The sequence below is a fragment of the Agelaius tricolor genome, unplaced genomic scaffold, assembly GCF_023055355.1.
Source record: "Agelaius tricolor isolate 1412-34295 unplaced genomic scaffold, bAgeTri1.0.p SCAF_5, whole genome shotgun sequence".
Classification (NCBI taxonomy): Eukaryota; Metazoa; Chordata; class Aves; order Passeriformes; family Icteridae; genus Agelaius; species Agelaius tricolor.
The window spans coordinates 14458849-14478502 of NW_027269265.1; the positions used below are offsets into that span (position 1 = coordinate 14458849).

Below are 19654 nucleotides of genomic sequence, written 5' to 3' on the forward strand. Positions count from 1 at the left end.
TAGAGGCTTTTCCCCAGAGGTCCCGGTTGCCCTTGATGGGCTGCAGCTGTGATGTCCTTAATTGGGCTGCAGCCCTGTAACCAATGAAGATGACTGGGATAAAAGGGGGCGGGATAGCCAGTCAGGGAGAGCCTTGGAGGAGCCTTGACCTGAGAGAGAACAGCATGCAGAAGAAGGAGTCAGTGAAGATCAGCAGCCATGAGAATACATCAAAGAGGTATGGACTTTAGAAATCTAATAACAACAATATAGGACTCTAGAAATAATAGAAGAACAACAAAGAACAATACATTTAAACCTTGAAAATCAGGATACTGATTGAAATAGATCTAAGAACAATATATTAACTTTAATGTTAGTATTGAATAGCTTTTGATTGCTAAGTAACATTTCCTTAGTACCTGCAATTAAAAAAATAAATAAAACAACCCAAAACCACAGAAAATTTTATAAAGCTCTTAAATATATGAATAAATCCCTAGTGCTTCAGATGTACTTGGAGATATTTATTTTACCAGCACTTTCACTTCAGGTTCCTGAGGTATTTAATTCCATTAACAATTGGGTTAATGGCATTAAAAGGGTTTTCAGATGCCACTGATAACTCTCCATGTATCATTTGTCATTAGACAGAATTTGTTACTCCTACAGCCCTTTAGAATAGACTTAAATCACACTATGTTCCATAAAATCATGAGCATTTATATAGACCATAGTCGAAGATGGAAATACTATAGTTTATGACTTAAACATTCTCATGAAGGACTTTTGCCTGTTATAGCAAAAACTGTTTTACAAAGGCTGCGGGAGAAGACCACCACACCTTGAGTGGGGGCTCCACTGGGGCTCCACTGAGGCCCCAGACTGCTCGCTGATGAAGATTTAAGTAACAATTTAGGGCTGCAGGAAAAGGGATGCATTCACAGAGCACAAGCCTAACACCTTCTGAGCTGTGACCCAGCCCCAGGGCTATCAGCTGCCAGGCTGCTCACAGACCCTAAAGGTGTGGCGGGGGGAGGAGACTTTTTGGGTGTGTAGCGACAAAGCCTCTGGGGAGAGGCAGTGACCGCCCATCCTCCGCAGTGCAGACCGTTCAGCTGAGGGGCCCTTCATCTGGAGAAAAGCTAATCCACAGCAGAAGGGCTATCGTGGCCCATCAAAGACCCCCCCAAAGGGGTCCCCAGACCCCGCAGCAGAGCACTGCAGCATGATGCAACAGACCCACAGTGTTGCAAGGGACAGTGTCAAACTGGCCCCTGCAAGGGGACACGTGGGCGTTCCCACCTGCCCAAAGCCTGCATTAACCCCACTGGATTCTGTAATCTTCTGTGTGGTGGCCCACCAGAAGAAGTCCAGATGGAGGGGAGCAACGAGATGTCATTGGGACCCTCAGATAGGTGATATGCTTCCACCTAGCCCCTTCCCTTCCTCTTTGCCTCTTTTACTATTAAATAAAATTTATCAAATTTTTGCCACCAACATCTAACCTCATTTGCTTTTAATCACGTTTTTGGGATATATTTTGAACCTTCAAAGTTCTTTCCATTTTTTTACACAGAGACTTAGTTTTCTTTGCTCTTCTGAGTTTAAACTGGACTGTAACAGCATCAGATCTAATAAGCCAGCATTCTGGCTTCAATGATGTCACTTAGTGGACACCCAGTGAAGATAAGCATGGAAAAGTTATATGTGATACTCGTTCCAAACTCTCTTCTAATATTCAGCTAGTTTTAACTAGAACTCTGGAGGTGTTTCTTTCCCATGCACCTTTCCAGTCTTCCCCTGGGTTGGTACACTCCCTGCCAAGACAAGTCTCTGTAGCACCCTCTCCACTGGCAACTTCCTGTCCCCAAGAACAGTCCACTTACCCCTGTCCTCTATTTGGCATTTCTAAACAACCTCATACTTATGAAAGGACACTAACCACTCTCCTTGGGATGGCTCCCTGGACTAAAGCACAGGTTTCATCTTCTAGTGAGCTCCCTGTTTCTTTAAACTCTCTTTGATACAACAACAACAAAAGGGCCTTATGTAACATTTGCTCAATCTACATGAGCAAGTGTCCTATGAGCTGACTCTCACTATCACAGTGTATTGTTTAGTAATGTCATCCAGGCTACTTTTAGAGTTAATTTCAAAACTCTTGGAAAAACAAGATATCTTCCACACCATGAAGGGAAACACATAGTAAAGACTCATTATCTAATCACAGTTCTGTGAATCCCACAACAATTTTCCATAACTTACTTAGGTAAAATTTTTATTAAAGTTAATTATAATACTGCAAAAATTAGTTCTGCAAGGTCAAGTAAACCGCTTTGTTTAAAGGACAGAAGTCTTAGAGGTTTTCAAAGTAATCTTCCATGTAATTTACTACTCAGGATAATTCAGGAAGACCTAGGAATGTCTGCTTCGGTAAAACACATAGTTTTAAAACCTTACATACAGATACACTAAAAAAACAAAACCAAAGAAATTCAAATATGCTTTTATCATCTCTCTTACCTTAACTAATTCTTGAAGTGTGTGCATCGATGCATCTACTCCAAGTACATACTGAAAGTCTGGCTTGTGTTCTGCTACATTTTGCAACACTCTGAAATACAGCAAGTACAGCTGAGGCTGGCACTTGGAGAAGCATCCAGGGCTTTTCTTGTTAAATGCAGTTCATGAAACAGTACCAAGAGTCTGCAAATTCTTGCAGAACATTTCAGAGCATGACATTTTCATACATATTTCACTTAATAAAGAAGCACAGCTACACATTTTATTTGGAAGGAAGTTAAAAGAATAAAAAGGTCTATCTGTGAAAGATGTTGTCTTAGTCTGCTGTAGAGTCCACAATTCATTCCCAGTTCTGTGCCAGTTAACTGGTATCACTCTAGACTGAGTATAACTCGTCATTTATTAAAAGCAAAGCATAGTGCAACAGTCAGATAATTATTACAGAAACCACATCTACTTCTAAAGAAAGTGAAGGCTCTGTTTGACTCAGTTAAAAGGGCCCAAAGTGACCTTAAACCAACCCACCCAATTTAAAAGCCTCAGTACTCTCTAGTGGATTTGTTATCTAGCTAGGTATCAATTATTGCCCAGAGAATTTTTTCCCCCTTACATTGCTAAATCACGAATATGAATGGTTGGAATAATATTCTTGCCATCTCCAAAAACAGGTATTGCAGGAGTCTCACCAAGCCAACACATCTGAAAATCAGAGAATAAAGTGAGAAAAAAAGGTTACTTTTAACTAGAGCTAAAAAAAGGAACATTTGATTACTAGGCAAATCTGTATATTCAAGATTTAAAGTTCAGTTTATTGAATAATTAATAGAACTGCAGTAAAGGAGACCATTCTTGAGAAGTACTGATTGCCAGACTACTAAAAGCAAGAGGGTTTTTTTTAAGACTATTCTTTAATCTTGGCAAATATTACTTTTTAATCACCCTAAGGAAAAAAAAAAAAGAGACTGTTGAAAAGAAAGACATTTCCCTGGATTCCATTTACATGACAGACATGTTCTCACCGGAAAGTACATATGGAGATACTGTTCAAAAACTAGAGAAATATCTAAGAAAAAATAGAGCCAAAAAAAAGGAAAAACACTTCCACTGTAGCTAAAATGTTCCAAAAGGATCAAATAAACAGTTCTGCTCATGAAAGCATTGAGCTTATGATGCCAAGGCTGCTAAAAATGGATTCAATTCCAGTGCATTTGCCCCTAGAAATTAAATGATCCTTCAAATGTAGTTGGATGTCTACCTTAAAAAAGTAGTGAAAGAGTCCTTCCTCAGCTCCATATTGGTGTCCTGAGGCAACAACATAAGTTGTAAACTTTTTTTTGTTCTGTAAAGTGAAATCAGAAAGAAAGTTTTCATTAAAATCTGGTACTGCAATTGGGATACAGGTTTACAATGACTCTTGAATACATGTACACTAAATACACAAAGTGTGCAAACTGTATCACTTCCAAGTTGTAACTAGCTCAATTGTTGCATATCCTGTAGCTTCCTGAGTCATATTATTATTACTTCCTTCAAGAAAAGCTGTCTACAGCTGTCTTCCAAAAAAAGGTCTGTCTACATTTGAACAAAAATTATAAGATTAAAATAAAATTAAGAGATAAAATTTGGAAGTTATGTAAATCAATTGAGTGAACAGGATAATTCATGCTTCTACTTCCTATTTTCAAGAAAAAATAACTCTGAAATTCATGGAAGCTATTTTTTTCACTGCATTTTATTTGCATTTGGCTGTCTAAAGGAGCAGAAAATGCTGGATTAATGATTTTACAATTCTTTTACTTTCATTTTGATGCACTATTAAAAAAAATCTTTGAACTATAAATGGTTTGCTCACCACAAATCATGATTAACCCACATATTTTTGGCTGATCTGTGTAATGTCATAAAATTGCCTGTCTGCTTGGACATACATATTACTGTTTCTATCAATGGTGAGGATGGTTATACAGGGGGAAAAAAAATTAAATCATTGTAAAGGAAAAAAGCTTTTGAAGAAGTTTTTTTAATTAGTCAATTTAAATTTTTTTAAGATGAAACAAATTATTAAATAATTCTCATGTTATAAATATCCTAGGCATTATATATCTTCATCATAAAATATAAAAGAACCTGCCTTTACCACAGTGGGAATACATGTGCAGATTTGGGATCTATCATTTTTTTTTTGGGGGGGGGGGGGGAAGGAATGGATCTTTTGTTATCATCTTTACGATATTTTAGAAACAGAAAAATAAGGCAGGTCTTAGCCAATCTTTGATTATATAAGCAAAGCACCATGTAACTCGATGACAAGTTGCAAAGTCAGTGTGTTGTATCTATTTGGCTTTATCTATATACTTAGAAAGTGAAACTTTTTTATAAAAACTACTTCAACTGAACTGAATTCAACAGCTTGTTATTAATCACGAGAAACACTAAAATTAGAAGACATTACAGATAGCAGAAGAGCTTCCACACTGTAAGGACAGCTGCCTTTTTCAAACACTGCTAGGGCCACAGGAGGACTTTGCCATGGGATGAGCACAGAAGGGAGCTACAGCAGAATATCTCTAACTCCAGGCATGGCAGGGGGTGATCTGGTTAGTATGTCCTAGGGTTAACACATCTGGATAGAAATTCCCACTGTGGCCAACAGCATCATGAAGCAAATGCTCATATGTATATCAGTGGTCAAACAAGGATCACCCCTAGTTATGGGTCAGATGGCAACCACCAACCATCACTGAACCCCCTGAATACACCTCTGTGGATACCTGGAACTTGGACTGTAAGGTAAACCACCACAGCAGCAACTTGAGATAAGACAAAGGTGGTGTTATCCCAGACAATGCATTACAAAACATTATAAAGCTTACATTGACAAAGCTTGGGGAGAAGAATGATAATGCTGATAATGATCACAAGATGCAGAATTTACAGGCCATAAGGAAAGCCAGCTCAGCAAGTGTGCTGAAATCTGCTCCAGCTGGGTAAAACAGGAATTCTGGCAGGGGGAGGTCATGACCACCAACTTATGGCCTTCCCACCCAAGAAACCCATCAACTCAAAAGAAGAGAAAGACTGAGCTTGGGACTAATTAGCATTAGAAATGAGGGAATAATTTAACCAATAGATTAAGAGAACTCTGTGGCCAATGAACACTATTTCCTTTGTTTGCTAAAATGTATGAATAGGAAAAGTTTTGAACTATCTTGGGACCCCCATCACTGAGAAGCTCAGTATGAAGAAGGACCAACATGATGCCACTGGATCCTTGGGTGGTGACTGTCTTCTGCTTGATCTCTGTTCTCTGGTTTCTATTTCTTTCTATCTCTCTACCTCATATTCATTGTTAAATAAAATCTGTAGAATTGACTTCAGTTTGTGGTCTCATTTGCATCTTAATTTGGGTAGAGGTATCTCTTACTACTCGGATCTTAACACATACTGAGTTTGCTTGGGTAATTCCATGACAGAGAGTGTTTGCACCTAAAAGCAGCAACTCCCAGGGCTGCTTTGGACTGCAGACATGTCCCAGAAGATACATAGTAATTTCTGTCTCCTAGCAGGAAAAACCTGCCTCTTCTGAATGCACAGGAGGTGCTATTTCTCATTTCCCTTAAAAAGAATGTAACACAGGATTTTCTTCCATGTGCCTTGTGCTAACTCCTGCCTTATGTGAAGACAAACCATAGTTTTGCACTGAGTGCTGTATTTCACTGAAATGCATACCTCTAAAACAGGTTCAATTCCTCTAACAATAGTTACTTAGTGTCACAAGCCACCCATTGAGAAGGTACTACTTGACGTTACTTGGCTATAGGTAATTTTAAAAATAGGGCAACGCTTAGGGAAGTTGCTGTTCCTCGCGGCACATTTAGTCCCGGCTAAGGAATGTCACGTTCCCGTGTGCTGTTCATTAAAGCCACTAGGTGTCACTTTCTAGCTGAGATCCTCAGTTCCGGGCTGCGGTTCTTCTGGCTTGTTTGCTTGCTCCTTAAAAATTGCTTGAAGTGAGAAACAGGTCTAAATGGATTCGGGAACTGTGATGTCACTGAGAACAGAGATGGGGGATGAAGAGGCTTTTCTGCCTTTGGCAGGCAGATATTTCTCCAAGGATTCTGAATTTGGCAGGACCCCAGAGATTGCAACTTCTGAGAAAAGTGGCACAACCTCAATGTCCTGAATGCCACAAAGGTAAAGGTAAAAAATTGCTAGGGATAAAAAACAAAGACTCTTAAACTCTCAGACTGTTACTAAATTTTAATAAAAAATAGGTGAGAGGTACACTAATACAGAGAGGTGAAATCTTGCTTTAAGAAACAACTTCCATTAAATTGCACTCTGAACAGGCAATAAGGCTTAGAAAACCTATTCTTGGTGCAAGAGCTTTTTTACCTGGCTGGCTGATGAATTCTAGTGTCTGAGGTCTTTTCAGGGAACGACAACACTGTAATTTCTTTCACTGGTGGCATATTTCCTAGATACCACTGAATTTAGGAATGAGTAAAGATTGTAATCCAGAAGTCTTCAGCCATCACAGGAAGCCAAAGCTGATTCCATGGGAAGAACAGATGCTTTGGAGCCATCCTGTTCCAAAGTGCTGACAGAAGCCATCCAGGGGCAGTGATACCCATTGGTGCTGACACTGGAGTTCTGGAGCAAAGGGGCTCCTTTTGAAAGGGTTACAGCAGGTGGTATTGAAAATATTTAAGATGCTTTATCATGTACTGCTACATATCTGTCTTCTTAACAGATGTTCAGCCTGGCAAACACTTAGAAGCTAATTATATAAATACTTTTGGTATGCAGTGACTCAGTGCTTTGGACTAGTCAGAAAAATTGTCAATAATTCATCTGTGTATTAAGTGGTGGCAGAAGTTAACACAAGGTTTGATAGATGTTGTTGAAAATTTTCGTGTTGTTAACATTGCAGGTGTGAAACTCATCCCATGGTCTTACAAATCCATGTTAGCATAGTAAGAGAAAAAACAATTTACCACTGCTTTTTCAAGCTGTAAACCAAATTTTTACTTGTATTCTGTACTATTAGATCCACAGTAGAACAGAATATAATTTCTAGTGCTATTTTCTCAGCAAGATATAAGACAGCAAATATATGCTCGAACTAGAGAAAAGTTTTTTTCACAATAAACTCTGTTATTAGCTGGATAAATGTCTGAAATGGATATTGAATTATATTGATTATGGGAGACTCCCAACATAGGAAAAAGAATGACCAAATGGCACCTTCATCATCAGTGTATTTTGTTGTCTTTGAATCTCTTCACTACTCCACCACTAATGACAACAGCTTCCATTTTCCTGAATTGTAAGCTGAGCCACTATTGGTATTTATTTAATAATAGTTCTTAAATACAAATAGAGGCATAGTCTGTTCTCCAGTAAGATTAATGGCCTAATCAGACCAAAGCAAGCAAAGCTGAAGGAGGGGATTTAAAAACATGTAAAGTGATAACATATTTTAGCTATTCTGTGTCAGCTCTATGACCATGATTTTAAAGTAAATTATAGGGTGGGGCAAAAGTCAACAAGGCCTCTGCTCCAAGAGCACAAACTATCCAGGATATGATAGGCGTGGCCAGAACATCTAAGTATTTAAATGAGTTGTAATACTAACATAGCTTGCTGATATTTAAAGATGCTGCTTCTCTTTAGAGCAGTACTAATATCTCATTCCTCTACAATCTTTCTTTCTCAAATCTTTCCACACAGACCCCAGTTTTGATTGTCTCTGGTACAACCAAAGAAACAGTATTTTTTTAAGATGAGCATGATTTACTCCCTACCTAAGAAAAAGAAAAGAAATTGAGATTTATATTATGCATACACTTAGGTTTCAAAGGACATTATAGAATTCTCCATGCTACTATATTTTATTAATAATTTGTGTCATCCATATTTATAAGGACAATATTATTTTCTTAAAATTTATTCAAACAGTTTATAAATTCCATTACTATGATAAAGCTCTAAATAAGAAGACAAACTAGCTTATTTTTATAAAAAAAGTTCTATACATACAGTTTTCCCGAGTTTTGCAATGTGTTTTTCAGCATTTATGTGATCCACAAAGCCAGGATGAGACCTTCTTTTGCGAAAATCTTCTTCATTAAAAGGAGCGTCAGGATTTTCCTATGAAGAACAAAAAATGTGACTGATATACATTTCCTAAAACAGAATGATTTTTAAAGGTCTATATAGTTAAAGGACGTTCTTTAAAGGTATTTTAAAATCTGTTTTAACTTCGTCTTCATTTGAAATTCATCAAGGTTCTGAATTTGATGCCTGATGTTCAGCATTTTGAAAATGTCATTAGTTCAATTTCAAATTTCACAGTAAAAGTTTTTAAACTACTTTTTATATTTTTAAAAACATTAGTTTTTATTATATATAGCATTACACAAGGTTGTAAAAACTCTATCTGTGTAAAACTGAATTTGAGAATTGCAATAGCGTACTACAAAGCATCCAGCATGGCTCCTGAAAATACTTTACATATATTGATATAAAGATGTATCCAGTTTAATTATGTATTTCATTAAATATGCAGTGAATATGGGATTTTTTTAATGACTGAAAGACAGTGCATATTGTGGTTAGCATTTGTCTTGCCTCTTGACTAAGCAACTCCTTGTCTTTCTGTATCATTATAGCCCAATGCCTAAACTTTTGTGAAAGAGAATTTCATCCAGCAATTTTGGCAGTGAGTAATGGGTAAGGGTGGAAGAATCCTAAAAACCTGCTCACTTTACCAGATATCATTGAAGTACATACCCAAAGTATATTGTATAATTTAATGTAATTAATATTTTCCATTAAATGCAACATCTGTTGAAAAAAATTAATGTTTTGATATTACTTACAGGGTCAAAGGGTTTGGTATTTGCCCAGGTCATTATTGTTGAAATGAGGATGAATAACTTTTGTTTTGCAAAAGTCTCTATTTCCTTATGTAGGGCTGTTAAATGAAAGCAAGAATTTTATTTTAAACTGTATTATTCAAACTGTAGTTTTGCTTTTATATAAAGGTTCTGGAAAGACATTCATACCAATGCTCTATGTGATGCCTTTTTAAGCAAATGCTCTTTGAGTTAATAGAAAATAAAAATAAAAAATCATTAAAGAAAACAAATAGAGAAAGAAAGAAAAAGATACTGAAGAAAGAAAAGCAAGCAAACAAAGTTTATTTTAATATAAAACAATAAAATTAATTTTTTGTTATGCAAATTATTCTGTTGTCCAAATGTTCATATTATAAAGAGGAAAGCATAATTTATTTTAGCTGTCACATAAAGAATCATATTGCACTTTCACCATGAAAGGATTCCAGCTGCCTATTAGAATTTGGGTGTAACAATAAGGAGAAAGCTTTCAAAAGGCTGCTAGCAATATTTTTTATTGGACTTTAAAGAAAAATAAACTTAAAATAATTATATAAAATATTGAAACATTCTTTGAATATCACAGGAGCCAATTTTCTACCCACCTCCCAATGCAAAGAGATGAGATGATAGTTGACAGTTATTTAGGGAAATTACTGCCTACACAGATGTGCCATTTAAAGAGTTGGACCATTCCATGTCAGCTTCTCTCCCTTCTGAACGTGGCAGTGCATTCCATGGTTCCTTGCTATTTATCCAAATAATTTGTGCAGCATTTCTCCATCAAGGAACCCAATTTTATATTAAAGTGAATCCATGATAATTTCATTACACATTGATGGCTACATACAAACCAAATTTCTGTTCAGGTAAAGCTATACTAACCAGAAGCAGCCCATGTTGCTTCCTCAATTTGGCTTGCATCCTCAGTGATATTATATAAAACAATTTCACACTCAAGCAAGTGGCTTAAGAGTTCTTCTCGAGAAGAGACCTGAGGGAAAAACAGTCAGATTCTGTCATTAGAGAAAAAAAAAAAAATCCTCTTCTAGTTAAATATCTGGATAGAATGTGGTTTTCTAACACTAGGATGTTGGAATTATTCATAAGATCGTTACCAAACTTTTATCTGTCAGATACAAGAAAGCTGATAAAATGGAAATCAAATGCTGAAATTTCTACTTTAGAATACATGTTAACATAAGATCAAAAATACAGACTTTTAATGGTATTTTAGGATCCATATTTTTAGTGCATTTGTGAGTATTGAAAATATCTACTACTTATCCAGGTATTTTAAACAACTATCCATTGGCAGAATAGAGAAGACATAAAAAATGTCACTTTCCTTGCAAGATAGCACCCTGTAATTTTTATTAACTTCAGATTATCTGTATTACTTGATCAAATACTTGAGCAAGTCCAACAAACACTTTGGGCAAAAGCAGGGGTTTAAACTAAACACTGCCAGGTATAATTTCCTGATTGAACAGTTCAGCTGCACAGACATCTGAATCAAAATTTTCAAATGTTGGAAGAGATTCTTCAATAAGAAGAATAATAACCGGTTTATAACAAGCAGTTTGAGACAGAGGCAATTTCTAGTTTCAGAAAACTAAATCAAGCAATAAGCAATCACATCCACAGGAGCAAGCCTCCTTTAGTTAATTAAACTCTGGACATACACATTTTTATACAAAGATGGAGGTATTTAGAACAATTAGCTGCTAATGAAAGCTGTGATTTCAGTGAACAGTTAAGAAGGACACTAACTTTGAGTCCCAGCATCACTACCTTCAAAATGGTGATAAAAGAGAAAAAGAAGGTGAGAGATACTTGAAGTGTAAGCTTTGAGAAAAAAAGAAAGCAGACCTGTGGATCAATAATATAGATTTTTTTACAAAAAGTTATGAAGAGGACATAATCTATTTTCTGTCTGAGTTCCTTCCTTTTATATTTGCTGTGTCAGACCTAGAAGAAAGGCAGCCAGAGCACATGCAGGAAGCAGAAAGAGTAAAGCAGATATATACAGCTTCCAGCAGGAATGAAATTTCATTAGTGCCAGTCATTTTACATGACCTGTGATATTTCTAATGTTGTCTAAAGGCAATCTGAAATCAGACTCATACTTACTGCATACGTTTCCTTTGCAAACTGTAGATCAGCACTCTCTGGTTTAGAAAGAGTACCCACTATTTCATAGATTTCCCCTGTGCTCGTTGGATCAACAGGGGATTCATTTTCATCTCCCTCCTCTTCTTCTTCTGTGCTTTCAAGCGTCGCCCCAACAACGCAGGTGGATAAATACTGCAATATACAAGACACATAATTTGTACGCAGATACCTATTGAGCCCTACACAGCTTGTCGTAATGTCCAGAAGGCACCAGCACCGTCTGACCAGCCCTGCTCCGGCTCTTCAGAAACAGCTTCCCATTGAGGGGAAAGCCTTAGGGACCGCTCAGCCTCAGCTGGAATGTTTCGGCTCGCCTTGTGTCCCACGCCTCAGAGCCGGGGGTGCCGGCGAGTCCCTGGATGCCCCTGCTCCGCACCTGGCTCCTCTCGGGCAGGGGGCGCTTCACAGGGAACTTCATTATCGCCCTCCACAGCGATCAGCTGCTGCCTGAACTCTCCCGACCGGCTTTATTCCCCCTTCCTGTTCCTAACTCTTTATTTTTACTCCTCATTTTTACTCCATTTTATCCCTTTAATTGCTCCGGTGCCTCTCCTCAGCTGACCCTCCGGTCCGCCCGGCCGAGCTCCCCGGGCACCAGCCGCGACTCCCCCGCGGGCGGAGGCGCCTGGGGCAGGACGAAGCCGCGGCCGGGAGCAGCTGCGGGCCTTCCCCGTGGTCACCTTGCCGATGCTGCGGCCGCAGTAGGAGTCGAGGTGGTTGAGGAAGATGCGGCGGCCCCGCGGCGCCTCCTCCTCCATGGCCCAGCCCGGGACGCGGCCCGTTGCCGCGCGACCGCCGCCGGCCGCACTTCCCCCGGCCGCCGCTGGGGGCGCGCCGCCCGTAGCGCCGCCCCGGCACGGTGGTCGCGCGCTGCGCGCAGGCGCTGTGGGTACCGGGCCCGGCCCGGGACAGCCCCGGCCCCTCAGTCTGGGACTTTGCTCGGAACGGCGCAATGCGCGTGTGGCACTGCCGAGACAAAAAGAGATGGTAATTGGGTTATCCGCCGGCCTTTCCGCCAGCAGGCAGGCTATGGGGCTGTCTAGGCGATTCACAGACTAACGGCTACAGCAGCAGCGCTTATTCAGCGCTCCGGACAATGGAAACCACTGGCAGCCGAAGGAGACGTGAGATTGTCCCTCCTCTGCTGCAGACGTTCCCTCCATAGGGGCAGCAACGCCCCAGCACAGGCATGGGACAGCATTTTGCTCATCCTCAGTAACCCAGAAGTGGTGGAATGACATTGCTGTCCCACTTTTGGGTTAACACTGTGTTATACTACGACTGTAATACAGTTAAAGAAATAGCACAAGTCTCTTCTGTTAACACCTACAAAATACCTGAAAGTATGCTTATAATAAGCACATAAAATGACAGTTTAAAGACCTCCAAAACAAAAAAACCCCAAACAAACAAACCCCAAAATTTAGTAATGAAACATTACTTTGGCATTTTTCCACTTTGATTTCTAACACTCCAAGTCCTTTACAATCACATATCATACCTTGCCTTGCTGTTTCATGACAAAGTTTCAGCTGATAGAAGTTTGCAACCAGTTTTCCAAATAGTCCACAGCTATTTAAGATTTGTCTAAGGGCATGATGATTTCAGTTGTTCACTTCCAACTTTACAATAGCTCCACCCCCCACAAGAAAACTTCAACACACCGGTCCATTTATTTAATTCTTTAGTCATTGAAATTGAACAAGTAAATCAGTTGCAAGGAAAAATATTAAAATATAAATTTGCTGAAGTACATTCTCCTCACAGAGGACTAACCACGTGCCACAGACCTGTGTGCAAAAGAGAGCCTATGAACAATTTCTGGAGCATGAAGGCATACCCTAGGGCAGTGGACTAGTTTCAGAAATTTCAACCCAAAAAGATAATAATCATGAAATTAAGCTCTCGAAAACAGAAGCACTAATTACAGTTGTCCTGTCATAGTTGCACATTGCTAACTCAAAGCCATTACAAAAGCTCTGGTAGGCTTGCCTGATCCATATGACTAACCATAGCAGGTAGAAGCCAACATAGCTCTACTGAAGTCACTGGAATCTGTGAGAACCGATAAATCCTAATGTGGCTCCAAAAAAGCTACTGCATGTAGTTGTCACAAAATCATAGAAGAATAATGGCATTGTTTAAATAAAGACACACAAATACAGGAATAATAGAAGAATACAAAAAGTGTGAATGTCACAGAACGTCAGTTCAACTGTACAAGCATTTCCACCCAACTCTAATTTTTAAAAAGTCTACCATTCAGTACATACTTGAAAAGTTATAGCAGAACAATAGATTTATAAAGAGAGTTGTACCAGTTTTTAAGTAGAAAATACAAGTTATATCTTCCAGCTTGTATTAGTCTTAGCAAATTTCAATACAGCCTTTGGTTTCAAACCAATACAATGCAATTAACATTACAGTGCTTACTTTAGTAGTCATTAGGAGAGGACACTGTACAATTGAGGGAGAAAACGTGAAAACTGGGAGTACCAAAGTACTGTATTATAGAAAGTAAAGCAAAAATACTCTTGAGTATATCCTGTACATCATGTAAATACACATTCAAAATAGTAAACAGGCCTTCCAAGCCTCTCAAACAGTTGCAGTACATATTTATAGCATAGATAACATCATTTTTAGGAAATGTGTAGCCCATTATTTCTGTGCTTAATCATTTGTGTTTCAGACAATACATTCATATATAAGCAGTTCATCTCATGTATTATTTGGAGCTTGCTGGCTGCCATAGACAAGTACAGATCAGTTAATGCCGAGCCTTGCTTTTAACTCAGATACTGCCGCTATACAAGCAATGCTCAACTGTTGAAGAACTATCTTTCTAGCTAGAAAGCTGACAACTTTCAGATTTAAGTATAGCAAATCAAGCAGGAATTCCTTGCAGAAGTTTTCCAGTAATTTTTTCATTAACTGGGTAGAGCAAGTAGTTACCTTCTGTTTTAAAAAGAAGGCATGAAAATTATCAGTAAGCACACACACAAAGAATTACTACTTATATCTATAACATTAAGTCTCTATTTTTTTACTTTGGATACTAAGACTTGGAAAAGAGACCAAGGCTTTTGAACATTGTATGGAGCAACTTACATGCTCATTTACAACAGAAAGTAAAAATTAAGATTTTTTTCTGCTATTTATCAAAGTGGCTTTTAATAACATTGAGATATATGCAAAACCATGGTAGCAAAATGTTATATAATATCCTTGTTATAACATATAAATGTTATATAATAATGTACTAACATGAAGTAGACTTTAATCCAAGAAATGAAGCTTAAGATGTTTGTAAGGAAGCTCTCAGTGCTTCATACTAAGAATTCCTTCCAGCACTGAATCTTCCTCATGTCTGGGTAAGTCATGACTGACTTTCTTTCTTCAAAGCTTCTAGTCTTTGTAGTAATGCATTTCCAAACACCTCTCGATATGCAGGGCTGAGAGAGTCCAACAAGGAGTAGACAGTTTCATGATACGGAGTTTGCAGTCTATCATCAGTCTGATCAAAGTCATAAGCTACTACCTGCAAAAAAGAATTGGGTGGTTAAATTTCTGTGGTGATAATCACCTTGGTACATGTAGAACAACATTTAACTTTGCCAGTCAGGGTAGTACAGAACAATGCTTTGTAAGAACAAAAAATCCTGAATTTAAATCGCAGTCTCTGCTTTCTACTATGGAGCTTACTGGTTATACAGTATTTAAGAGATTTTCAAATATCTTTTGACCAAAACTCAGAATGTTAGTAAAATACATCATTTGAAAAGAAGTCTCATATCTACATGTCTGTACAAAAATTACAAATGGTGAAAAAAAAAAAAATTGTATAGATGTTGTATTACTGACTTCTTCGGGTACCTGAGAAACCCGAAGACTGACATACCTGTAACAAATTACTGATTCTATCTCCGCCATTTTGTGTCTTAAATAAATTCCTGTTTTTTTATTAACTTCCCTTCTTGCTTTGTTGGAAGTAACTAGCTAAAGTTCCCTCTTCTAGAAGAAAACATGTGGATCAGGCTTTCATAAAAGTACAAGAGGAATATGTGTGGTTGTCAGTGAAGTATTTTTCTAGGCACCTTTTGAATACAGTCATTGTTCAAAACAAAGAAGTTTAAGAAATTACAAAAATTAGCTTACCCTAAGTCCTGCTTCAGTGAGCTCCAGACAGTATCTGTTTCTTTCCCTGGTTTCCACATTGATGTATGCCACATCCTCTGCACAGGGAAGGGTTTTTGACACAAACATGTTGCTGACAGCAAACAAAACATCATTTACAACAGCTTCAGCTTCTAGTCTCATATCTTTCACGTCTGTTCCTTCAAAGTCTCTATAATCAGAATCCTCTTCAAAACCTGTATTATTGGGCAACTCCATAGGATTGCAATCAGTCTCCATCCTGCATATAAAAACATTTATTTTAGACTTATTATACCACTGTACTCATTAGATAATAACACTATAAACCACAAGTTATAATTTAAACAGATGTATTTAACAGTGTCCAAAAAAAAGGGAACTGTGAGACTCAGTGACTTCCAAACTCATGAAATGACAGTCTAGAGACCTCAAACACAAGATATTCAGAACAAGTGCTGAAGAAGTTTACATGAATATTTAGAAGTGGATCAGTATCACTGAGGCTAGTTTTTCTCAGGCGAGTTAACTTGTATTCTGTGGTATAGGACTCTTAAGATTCAGTGGTCATTAATTCTGCCCTTTACTGATGCAGAATGTAGAAGGAATACAAGTCATGCCTGGAAAAAACAAAATCAATAGCTGCAGAAAAGAAAAACCTACTGTTGGTGCATAGAAGGAAGACTTAGAAAAATCTATGAACGAAATGGGTTATCAGAGACCTTAGGAACTAAAGGCAGCTGTTTGTTACAGTCACTAGAGAATAAAGCTCCTGTTCATCTTTTGCGCACAACTGCCGATACATTTCAGAGACACTGGCTGCTGCTCTTTGCGAGCAACTGGTACCAAAAGGGGCAGCCCCAGCGGGGTCACCGCCGCGGCTCCGGCAGAGGCCCCGCGGGTACCAGTGTGGCCAGGAGGCCTCGGCCGACACCTGTGGAACCGCCGGAGGCAGCAGGGAGAGAGAGCCCCTCGCTCGGGACGCTGCCCGAGAGCTCCGGTAGCTGAGCACTGCTGCCGGCAGGAAACGGGGGCTGCAGTCACCGACCCGCAACGTGAGGGACATTCACTCCACGCGATCCGCCGCTTCCTGCCAAATCCCACCGCCGACATACAAACAAATTCAAAAGAAGCTGAAGGCAACAGGGGAGCGGGATACCGAGCTGCGCAGCCTCCCGCACCCAGGGACCGCATCCCTGCCGCGCCCCGGAGCGCACCCACCAGCGTCGATGGGCGTCGAGGACGCGCCGCCCGACCGCGCACGGCTCCGAACGCGCCCGCCGCGCCGCTCTGCCCCGCTCGGCGGACAGCGCCCGCCCCGCTGCTTCCCGGGCCGCTCCCCGGAGAGGCGGCCCCGGCGCCACCGGCTGCACGACACCTTCCGGCCGCACCGCCCCTCCCGCGGCCGCTTCCGCCCCCGCCTGCTCCGCGCGGCGACGCCACTTCCCGCACGTCACGGTGCCGGTGGTCGGCGGGGGGGCGCCGGGAGGAAGGGGACGAACAGCCGCGATCGGCCTGGCCGCCCTCGCCGGCGGCGCGGAGCTGACGAGCAGGGGCTGCCCTCCCGCCGGACCCCGGCCCCTTCCCGCGCAGCGCGGCTGCGGCGGCCCCTCCGCGCCCGAGAAGATGGCGGCGGTGTCCGAGTGAGGATGGAGCTGCCTGTCAGCGCCTCTTCGCCCTAGGGCGGGCAGTGCCGCCCCGCCGGGGCGTGAGGGGCGGCGGCGGTGCCGCCTGGTAGTGGGGAGCCCCCGCCGTAGCCCGCGCCGAGGGGCGAGGCTTGGCCTGGCGACCCCACTCAGCTGCTTCGCGCCTCCGCTCTCCGCCCGGCCCCGTCCCGCCGCCCGGCCTCGCGGCCCCCGGCGTGCAGCCGCCATGCCGTGGCCTTTCTCGGAGTCCATCAAGAAGAGAGCCTGCAGGTACCTGCTGCAGAGGTACCTGGGCCACTTCTTGCAGGAGAAGCTCAGCCTGGAACAGCTCAGCCTGGATCTCTACCAGGGCACCGGCTCCTTGACGCAGGTCCCTCTGGATAAGTGGGTAAGAGATGCTGGCGCTTCACCCCCTCGGCTCCTGCGGCGTCTGAGGGACCAGCTGATTCTCTGCCCCCGGCTGCCACCCACTTCATTTTCAATACCCAGCCTCTTCTGTGCAAAAAGTTATTGCCATAATTAGCATTTAATCCAGGGAACTGTTGTCTGATATGCTAACAGTAAAGAAAAAAAAAATCTCGGCATTTGTTACAGATACGTTTTTCTAGCCACACTTCGATTGTGTAATTTTTAATTATGAGAAAAGAAACAAAAACTGAAAGAAGGCAATAGCTGCTGATATTTCAGGGAGAACGAGCTAGTGTACCCCAAACTTCCAGAAATCCCTGTAGTTAATGAGTATGTTTACTGACTGCTAGAGATGGTGAAAACAAAGTAATCCCTGTGGTATCTATGCTTTGTCTTTGTCTTGGAGACATATTCGTTCTTAATGATAGTGTTATGCTGAGCTTAGTCTGTGTAGTTCTCTAAAGATTGTCCCCTCGTCTTGTAGTGGTGAAGGTACTTGTTGACAAAAAGAAAGCTGATTTTAGCTGGAGTTTGCTCAGCAGGTGGCCTGTCACACTCCAGTCCTGGCATGTATGTTTTTCTATACGTGTGTGTCTCTACACAGGCATTTATATTTCCAGCCTACTCTAGAGACGGACCTTTGGATTACTGTATTTATAATATTTTGTAAAGGTTCTTGGTTTAATTTCCAAGATTACTGCATTCTACCTGTCAGTCGAGTGTGTCTTGTGGAGATTAAGCACTGCAGTGAATCAGTCACTGACTTCCAGGGTAGTGTAGATGACGAGCTAGGTCCTTTGCTTTAGTGTTTTCCAAACCACATTTTTATTACAGTATGTACTTGTATTAGGCCACGCAGGGTACATTTTGAAATACTTGTGAATATATGATGTTTAGAGGTAATGGTTTTTAATGTTGTTAGTGTGACAATATGTTCGAAAGTGGTAGGGGACAGACGCTCCAGAAATGCTCAATGTTACCAGTGTTTGAGCGTAGACTTTCTTTTGTTGTTTGCTTGTTTATTTCCTTCTTTTCTTTTCTGGCCGTGTCTGTAGCTTGTTTTCTGTGGCAGCTTGCAGTGAGGCTGCCTCGCTTTAATTGAATTGTTATGCCCTCTAGTGGGTATCGAGCTCTCTTTGCGAGTCAGAGTGATATTATTTAAAATGTAAAATACTTTGTAACAAAGCAGTTAGGGGTCGGTACTAGGTGAAATACACAGTGATTAAATGAATATGCTGGAATGCTTAGCTGATCTTCCCCATTTGTGGATCAGCATTTTTCTGTTCCCCTTGTAAACAATTACATGTTTGAGGCTCTCTGCACGTGACTCTCATGTATGACAGATTGCAAAAGCAGATGTCACGGAAGTACTACAGCTCTTTTTTTCCCCCCCTAGTCATTGTAACCTTGTTCTCAATGAATCACCAGGATGACTGTATTTTTACATGACATCCATTTTTGCAGACATTTCTGTTCATCTCAGCACTGTAGATAGTTTAGCCAACATTGTATGTGTTTATTTGTAGAGATATCTAGGAATTCCTGGGGCTATTAATATAATGCCCATGCTTTTTGGGGTGTGGGCTGTTCAGAAGTATCAAAATGGAATGGATGATGTTTGTGGTTGAATTTTAGTATACATGAAATACTACTTTTGTGGACTGTTGGTCAATAATGTGGAAACAAGTCCTGATGTGAAGGCTGTGCTTCAGTTTTAAAATTTCACTTGGAATGCTCTAATTACTTCCTTCTAGGAACAGCTGGCCTATTTATGAAGCAATTTAGCTCAAGAGTGCTTCAGTTTTTTTTTTCTTTTAGATAGTAAATTTCTATTTTAAAATAATAAGCAGTACACTGAAATAC

At 40.4% G+C, this 19654-nt stretch overlaps 3 protein-coding genes across 10 annotated transcripts in view; 1 reads left to right on the plus strand and 2 right to left on the minus strand.

Moving 5' to 3' along the window:
• AK7 (adenylate kinase 7) overlaps positions 1-12404 on the minus strand; it is a 29811-nt gene extending 17407 nt beyond the window's left edge. The window contains exons 1-8 of one of the 2 annotated variants that reach the window (XM_071426526.1): positions 12263-12404; positions 11541-11714; positions 10293-10401; positions 9390-9484; positions 8548-8658; positions 3761-3844; positions 3116-3204; positions 2506-2596 (exon numbers count right to left, since the gene is read on the minus strand). In XM_071426526.1, coding sequence (XP_071282627.1) covers positions 2506-2596; positions 3116-3204; positions 3761-3844; positions 8548-8658; positions 9390-9484; positions 10293-10401; positions 11541-11714; positions 12263-12340 — 831 coding nt within the window. In that variant the 5' untranslated portion in view covers positions 12341-12404. Of the gene's footprint in view, positions 1-2505; positions 2597-3115; positions 3205-3760; positions 3845-8547; positions 8659-9389; positions 9485-10292; positions 10402-11540; positions 11715-11958; positions 12240-12262 lie in introns of those variants that run through there. The other variant, XM_071426527.1, reaches the window with a different exon arrangement.
• An 845-nt stretch (positions 12405-13249) lies between these two features.
• GSKIP (GSK3B interacting protein) lies at positions 13250-17821 on the minus strand. 6 transcript variants are annotated; one of them, XM_071426534.1, is made up of 3 exons: positions 17673-17821; positions 15741-15999; positions 13250-15123 (listed from the first exon to the last, which is right to left on the minus strand). In XM_071426534.1, exons 2-3 carry the CDS (start codon positions 15996-15998, stop codon positions 14962-14964), a joined length of 420 nt encoding a protein of 139 aa, XP_071282635.1. In that variant the 5' UTR covers position 15999; positions 17673-17821; the 3' UTR covers positions 13250-14961. The 6 variants fall into 6 exon arrangements, with proteins under 6 accessions (XP_071282635.1, XP_071282634.1, XP_071282631.1 ...); XM_071426533.1 differs by having other exon boundaries at positions 17658-17814; XM_071426530.1 differs by lacking the exon at positions 17673-17821 and adding an exon at positions 16959-17140.
• ATG2B (autophagy related 2B) overlaps positions 17557-19654 on the plus strand; it is a 45058-nt gene continuing 42960 nt past the window's right edge. For both annotated transcript variants that reach the window (XM_071426528.1, XM_071426529.1), the window contains exon 1: positions 17557-17771. In XM_071426528.1, the coding sequence (XP_071282629.1) occupies positions 17610-17771 (162 nt within the window). In that variant the 5' untranslated portion in view covers positions 17557-17609. The remainder of the gene's footprint in view (positions 17772-19654) is intronic.

Bases quoted from the DNA above. Each gene is read 5' to 3' on its own strand.
- GSKIP (XM_071426532.1), bottom strand. From the start codon at position 17,611: ATGGCGGCTGCACGCCGGGGGCCGCGAGGCCGGGCGGCGGGACGGGGC. The intron at 16,000-16,896 runs GTATCCCGCTCC...TTTTATATGCAG, and splicing joins GCGGGAGGCTGCGCAGCTCG to GATGGAGACTGATTGCAATC.